We start from the raw sequence: 7,868 nt of genomic DNA, 5'->3' as shown, positions 1-7,868 counted from the left end.
AGAGAGAGAGAGAGAGAGAGAGAGAGAGAGAGAGAGAGAGAGAGAGAGAGAGAATGGGGGAAATGAAGATGATGTATGTGTGCGAAATTCGTAATGCAGCTTAAAGCAAGTTAAATAATTGAAACACAAGACAAATATAATAATTACTTCGATCGCAGAAGTAAAAACTTAATAAATCTATGTCTATTTAGATTAAGGCCTGTCTATGTTTCACCCGCCTCCAACACTGTTTACTGTCATATTCTGCGAATTCAGCCAAACAGGAAGCAGGTATCTTAGTGTCTGCGTAAACTTGAGGCTACCTGGATCCCATGAGTTGTAATGTTTTCAACAAATTTGGACTTGTGCAGTTTTTCTAATAGACCTCAATTTTTGTTCACAATTTAACGTCGTCCTAATCCCAGTATCTCCATCAGAAATGTATTACGATTGTCTTCTTCGGCTTCTTCAAGCTTTCTGTCAGAAATATTTTATATACACCCAGTTGAGAAGACGAAGATACTTCGTATTTAGGAATTAATATATCTTTACTTTCATAATTAATGGACTTGCATATTTTTCACACTAGCCATATGTTTCCTAGCCTTTCCATCGCCTTCACTTCAGTACAAGTGAACCGTGTGTTACTTTAACTCGCAGAGTCTAATTGATCCTGACTTCAAAAAATACACCACCCACTTCCTGAAATTCAGTTATATACGAATCCTTATGCTACAGGCTGTTATGACAAGGCAATTACATTTGCTGACACAAAGGATATTCTCCGTAGCTATGATCTATCACACTTTGGAATCTGAGGTAGCAAAAGCAATATAGTCACGACTATATATTTAGGGAAATTATTCACATCCTCTTCTAAATACTAGAAACTCTTGTGGCGTTTACTAACAAGCTTGAAAAATTAGGGCCTACGCAAGGCACCTGACTATCTGAATGGTTTCCTTCTGGATCATACAATGATTATCTCACAGGTAGTTTTATAGAATTCGTGGATATTTTTGCAGAGCCATTGAGTTGTTGTTGGAGGTCAAATCAGCTTGCAGCATATTCCGACAATTTGCGAACCAGCTTACGCAAGCCATGTATCAATGTCACTACGAATATGTCTGGCCGTGATGGTATTACATATGTTCTCCATATAGTGCAGCGCATAAGTATGAATACATTTGTTGTACAAGAGTTCTCCCAGATTCACACTGGAGTCGCTGATTTTAGCAGAGCATTTGTACTTCCCTATCAAGTAAACATGAAAAAAATCTGAATATGATTTATTATGTATGGTCATAGGGTCAGTTGGACAATAAGAACAACGGTGATGACAACAACAACGACAACAACAACAATAGTTTCAAACTTTGGAACGACGCCAGCCGTTTCGGGAAGGAGATAAATAATAATAATAATAATAATAATAATAATAATAATAATAATAATAATAACAACAACAACAACAACAACAGCAACAACAGCAACATTTACAACAGCAACAACAACTGCAACAACATCAATAACACAGGAAGTAACACCAGCCAGCCAGCCAACCAACCCACCACACTCGGATCCTGTGACTAGTGAACATAGCTAGTCACAAAAACAACGATAAAAACACCTTAGCTATAGGAGTAAGGACAAAAGCAACGTATTGAGTTTTCATATGCTGAATTTGTCCACCGAAGATTTCAAGTTAGCAATGGACTCTCTGAGAAGTCATTTGGCATTATAGAAAGAGTAGTTACATCTCTTTCAAATCACACCTTACACCGCAGAATAAGGACAGTTAAGATAGTGTAGTTCTCTATGCGGCTGCCCATGTGAAACTGGTGCCACCCATGCCCAAAATAGGCCGCTGTAACCTCTGCGTCTCAGAGAGGCCTATGGCAATTTACAAAGGTCGAACTTGGCGTCCCAAAGCCTTGGTCGGCAGCCAAATTGGAGCTGGTATTGTATTTAGGGTAGCCCTTTACATGAAAATCTCAGATAAACACATCCAAGGAGCAAATCCTGTAAAATCATTCTCATTATTTGCAATATTGACAATTTCAACCCAAATGACGTCACGCACGGGATGACTACTCTTGATGTCCAAGACACCAAATCTACCGCACCTGGCAGGTGCCCCTCAGAGGGCAGTAGATTGGAAGATCAGATTCCATCCAGTCGTAGTCCTTTAACTGGTCGAATTATGCAACATGCTCGCAAACGCCAGTGGTCTGTTTATATGAACAAAAAGGCGATTAAGTGCTGTGAGCAAGGCTTGGTAGACAACGACAAAGAGAAATATTGAGCTGTGGGAAAAAAATTATTAGAACTTTGGAAATTGCTGTGTATGTTCCAGATTACTGAAAATGGGCTCATGAATCACACAAGAATAGTACTGAATAGAGGCTTTCTCAATGAATGCCAAATTCAGACAATCAGGAAAATCCTCCGTAGTGATAATAACCTTGAAGTGGATAATGTAGGTGTAGAACAGCGAATGCGTAAGCAAGGAGAAGATGTAATTGAGGAACGGTCGGCCAATCAATATAATGTGGGGACAACTGAATTACGAGAAGATATGACTCAGAATTAGAGAAAGCTCTGGATAAAACTCGATGCTATAATAGTTACAAGAACAGAGAGCAAGCCGGTGAATTTGAGAAGCTTCGACTGCTACAATGTGAAACGCGTGACCCAAAAAGTTGATGAGATTCTGAAATACATTTTAACAAAAGATCGAACTGAGGCAAGGGACTTGATCAGATCTGTTTCAATTTTAGTAGGTGAACTGGTTGGAATGAAAAAGAGGAAATCAGAGGGCAGAATGAGGAAATCAGAGGGCATGATGGAAGCGGAGAACTGAGGGCAATATTAACACTTTGCGTTAAGACTTGCGTCGCATAGAAGAATGGGCTAAAAGATGTAACGGAAACAAGGGACTTGGTCAGATCCGCTTCAATTTTAGTAGGTGAAGTGTTTGGAAAGAAATAGAGGAAAGCAGACGGATATTAAAACATTACGTAAATATTTGCGCTGCATAGAAGAATGGTCCAAAGGGCTATGGAAAAATGCTAAAAAGGTGCAAGGGCATATCTAAGACATAAATCCCAGATAGGAAAGAGGGTTCAAAACAGTTATCGAAACACTAAAACATCGTGTGCGAGCAACATCAATTTTGTGATAGGTTTACTTTAACAGGAGGGAGAAAACAAAATTTGTGGCCGACGTTATTCGAACTAAAAGCATTAAAATCATCCATTTCTACTATCAAAAGCGTTTCTTCAATCGGAGCGGAGTGATTTATTTGATGGGCATGTAAGAAATAAGAAAATTGATGACGTAATTTGGAATGTTGAAGACAGGAACTGGCGTGGAAGCGTAGTTGAGGAAAGCATGCCAGATGCGCTGATAAAATATAGTTGGTAAACGAAGTAGAAAATTACGATGAATATGTTGATGCGCAGATGGCTTTTACCATTATGAAAGCAAATATATGAAAGCGGTATCAGATAGGTAGTAATAAGAAATGTAACTGAACCATACTTTTTCCATGGTTACGGACTGAAAGAATATAACAAATTTCTGTGAAACATATTGATAAATCTAAATGAGTGTATTTCAACATATGATGTAACAATGTGATTGCCTGCTATTGTAAGACAAATAGAAAAGAAACGTTGCTTGATATCTCCGACTAGTTCCGGGTGGATACCTTGTGTAAAATCTCTTAACTGTGAACATTGTGGAAAAAGATATGCTAATATGTATATATGATATATTCAATGTGTGATGGACACAAAAAAGCGTCTGAAAATGAGGAAATATACGAAAAGCCAATTAAAGATCGATAAGATAGTCTGAATAAGTGGAAGATGTAGAACGACTAATTCATAGACTGTGAGGATCGATAAAAGGAAGGTGTATGAATCACGTTTTGTCCAGAAATCTTCAAGATCTCGAAGAAAATGCTATGTCTGTTAGAAACTGCATTTCAACATCGGACAGTACAGTTAGCCTATTTACAGTGTCTAACAAATTTGACAATTATTCTTAACAAGCTAAGGAACGACATTTACTCAGGAAAAATAAATCTTTTTTCATGAGAAATTTAAACTTTATGGAAAGTACAATTATCAACTAGATTTTCTGTAAGAATATCTATAGAGAAATCGGGATGACATTTGAAAATTAGAAAATTTCTTTGACAGAAATGAAGCAGGAAACATCATTACTGAAATGGATCTAGATAATGCCTCGAATATTAAATCCTGAAATGAGTGTATCTCGGATTACTAGCAGATGACAAAAGCAAAATTGTTTAAATACAAGACGTCCTTGGTAAACTATCATTTTGTACAACCTTTGATTAAAATGCAAATGGATTTGCCAGTAATTTACAAGCGATGTATAACCCCTTATAAAATAGTGAAGAGGAAACACTGAGAGGCAAAATGAAGAATTTAAGAATAAAAATAAAAAGCCGATGATAACAATATTTACACTCCACAGGAATAGGCAACCGTAATCCATTGTAATCCGTTTATACTAGAAAAAGCAGAGAGTAAGCGACAAAGAGAGAGAGAGAGAAACAAGGGTTTACTAATATAAATTCTGAAGTTCTAGAGAAAACATTACCCAGTCATTCTTCAAGAGATGATAATTAGTGATATAATTAGTGTTAATGAGATCAAATTAAAATAAATAGTGACATGAAGCGAAAAAGAAACAAAACTTCCAAGTAAATTTTCTCCATTCAGTGTGTTTTAAAAATGCATGCGATAATGTGTCACACGTCTAGATGAGTTTGTTTAAAGAGAGGACTCTTGAAGGAAGAGATGAAGGAAATTATTACAGCGTCATAGAAAATAAACTGAAACGTAAATTAGATTCAGAGAATGATATATAGCATTTTAGAATGTACGATAATAGAAATGATATTATAGCTCATCTTGCATCAGAGGAACTACAGTTAGACCCAAATCAGTACAAATGCTTAGGTATGCTAATACTGTTGCTATAAGATTTTTGTAAGAGGTTTCGTTGTGCATGCACAGAAAACGATAAAACAAGTTTATGGAGCTTTTTTATATAAACTGGAAGGAGAAGATTGAAATAAAGTCCGGACAGTAAAGATGGTGATAAAATTGTTGAGTCTGTAATTAGAGTGTCATGATCATCTGATACTGTAATCAAGAAGCAGAGTATTATACCAAGCTGAGGTATGAAATTTCGGAAACAAGACATTAGACAATTCATGTACCTGCCGGTTATTTTTGAGCCTTCCTAAAAAGAAGTCTGAAAACCAGTCTGAAATTAAACTTTGTGAAGATTGATCTTAAATTGTTGAGGTTAAATATTGTGCAGAAATCATCTTTATTTCTACAAAACACCCAAAGATGTCTTCAATACGAAAGTAGAAAGAGTATTGTTTAAGTGCATAAAGGCCCTAAACTGCAAGAGATTAAAATTAGTTGTCAGACCCCGGAGTGAGATGCTACAAGATGCTCAATTTAGCAGATTAGAACTTCAATGCCGTGTAACATAAAAGCAAGAAAAACTATATACAACTACGTGTCGTCACGTAGAAGAGAAGAGTTTATGGCAACATTATTCAGTTAATCTTGCCTGTTATTTTACGTGTATTTCACTTACGTCACCAAGGGAAGTTATGATTCGAATGAAAAGATATATATATATAAAGAAAATGAAATGAAGTGGAGAAAGGGAAACACAGAAAGAAACGGGAATAGAAAAGGAAATCGCGAAAGAGAAGATCTATATTATTAGAGACTAAGAGATAGGTAGCTAGGATGATAGATAGGTACGCAGGTAGGTAGGTAGGTAGGTAGGTAGGTAGGTAGGTAGGTAGGTAGGTAGGTAGGTAGGTAGGTAGATATACATCTAGGTAGGTAGATAGACTAATAGTTAGATGTGTAGGTAGATAGACAGACAAATAGAGTGATGGGGAGACATATAAACATATTGACTGACTGATTGATTGATTGATTGATTAATTGGTTGACTGATTTACCCATCAGTGCTGTTTATGAGGATTTTCACATCTTCATAACAATCAAATCTTTCAGAAAAATATCCAATTTCATCATACAATTTTCAAAATAACCGTGGGATCCTCATGGGTAGTTCTTCTTCTTATTATTATCGATAAGTACACATGCTTAATTTGTTTTCTGATTTCTGAAGATGATAACATAAGGCCCATTCTAGTACAAAAGTTAAGGTTGCCACGAAATTTGTGGGTGTCGTCATTAGTTTCCGAAATTCGTATGTAAGTTATCAAAATGATATTAATTACAGTAATTATATTTTATTACTGCTGTTATTTTTGCTATTTTTCTTATTAGGAGTATTTATTATGTTTAGGACAAATATTTAAATTAAATGTGTAATCATTTTCATAGTAGACATTTATGTCAATGAGTGAAACAGAAATGAATATTTACCTTATAACTGACGGTGCTGTTTTCTCAATTTGAAGACATGTGTATCTTGGGTAACATCCATTCTGGAACAATTGTAAAAGAACATCACTATCTGGTGTACTTTTACCTTTGGCAACTAGACAGTGAAACATCCCAAGAGTTTGAATAGAGATTTGGTAATGTGTGATATTTATGGAGAGTTGCTTATTTTTTTTCATGCTTTGCACCCAAGTGCTACGCAAGCGCTCAGAAAACGGACATAATTTAATTACGTCTTGACGACAGTCTCGACATGAATTTGAGCAATGTTGGCGATACCCTGAATCACAAAACTGCACGTATTGTGCACAATCTTTGAACTCGTCGGCGCAGGTTGTTGACACCACATACTTATCAAGTTTCAATTCCAGATACATTTTCGTTTGAGTAATTTCTTCCCCAGTGTCACAGACAGGCACCATGAATAAAGCTGCGGTTTTGATTTCATTAACAGGCTCTTTTACTCGTAGAGACCAGATATGGTCGCGTCGATTTTTTTCTCGAAGAATGATGAATCTGAACGGGCCTTCATTCCAATGTGCAAGACAATATAATTTCTGTTTTACTTCCATATTTAAATCTTTGTGTATACAAGCCTTCGTTCTAAAATGAATCATCATACCTTCTCCAGATTCACATTCACTTTCAAGCCTAATAGGAACTATTTCTTCACGGCATAGCGCAGACCCACTGCTATCAAACATTTGTAAATTGTAACCCCCTGAGAATGGGCAGCTAACTTTGTGCTCAAGTAGTTTTTCTAGCAGTACTAATGGCCACATATCTAACATTAACGTATTACAAAGTTCTGGATAATTCGTTTTAGATATTTCTGATTGTTTTAGCTGAACAATGATTTCACCTCGACGCAAGAATTCCATACAAACATAACTGGTCGAATGAGCAATTTCTATGTGAGATGCTATATATTTACCGTTAGGGAACTCTTCTATACATTTTCTTTCGTATCGTGTACATTGTCGATCGCGACAACTACTGGCTTTCATAATACCATCTTGAAAGTACGCCACAAATCGGTCACCTTTTTCGTAACCTCGTACCCAAGCATTCTGCTCCGTGTGCATAAAACTGGGGAATTTGCATTCGGCCGACGTCACCCGCAGCACAACTGCCACGGCTAGAACGAGGCCAGTTTGTAGCCATAATAGCACTTCAAAAGCCTTCGTCGTCATGGGAACACGCATCCGATTAACAACCTTAGTGACAGGCACTTTCTGTAAAAAGAAAAAGAAATATAAATATTATTCAGAGTGCGTCATATAGCATTAACAAAGTTGTGTAATGTATAAGAATAAAAAAAAATTCTAAAAATACATTAGTAAACAACAAGTGTCTTACAAACTATCCCAAAACTGTTATTGCATATAACGGTTTAGGATATATATA

General features: G+C 36.3%; 1 protein-coding gene across 2 annotated transcripts in view; it reads right to left on the bottom strand.

Annotated features, from left to right (window-relative positions):
- The window catches only part of LOC106881850 (uncharacterized), a 517,233-nt gene that overhangs the window by 23,795 nt on the left and 485,570 nt on the right, over positions 1-7,868 (bottom strand). For both annotated transcript variants that reach the window (XM_052966454.1, XM_052966450.1), the window contains one exon: positions 6,444-7,696. In XM_052966454.1, the coding sequence (XP_052822414.1) occupies positions 6,444-7,666 (1,223 nt within the window). In that variant the 5' untranslated portion in view covers positions 7,667-7,696. The remainder of the gene's footprint in view (positions 1-6,443; positions 7,697-7,868) is intronic.

This window comes from Octopus bimaculoides, chromosome 1 (assembly GCF_001194135.2).
Source record: "Octopus bimaculoides isolate UCB-OBI-ISO-001 chromosome 1, ASM119413v2, whole genome shotgun sequence".
In the NCBI taxonomy this organism is placed as follows: Eukaryota; Metazoa; Mollusca; class Cephalopoda; order Octopoda; family Octopodidae; genus Octopus; species Octopus bimaculoides.
The sequence above is the reverse complement of the archived record's forward strand: the minus strand, read 5'-3'. Positions and strand labels throughout refer to the sequence as shown.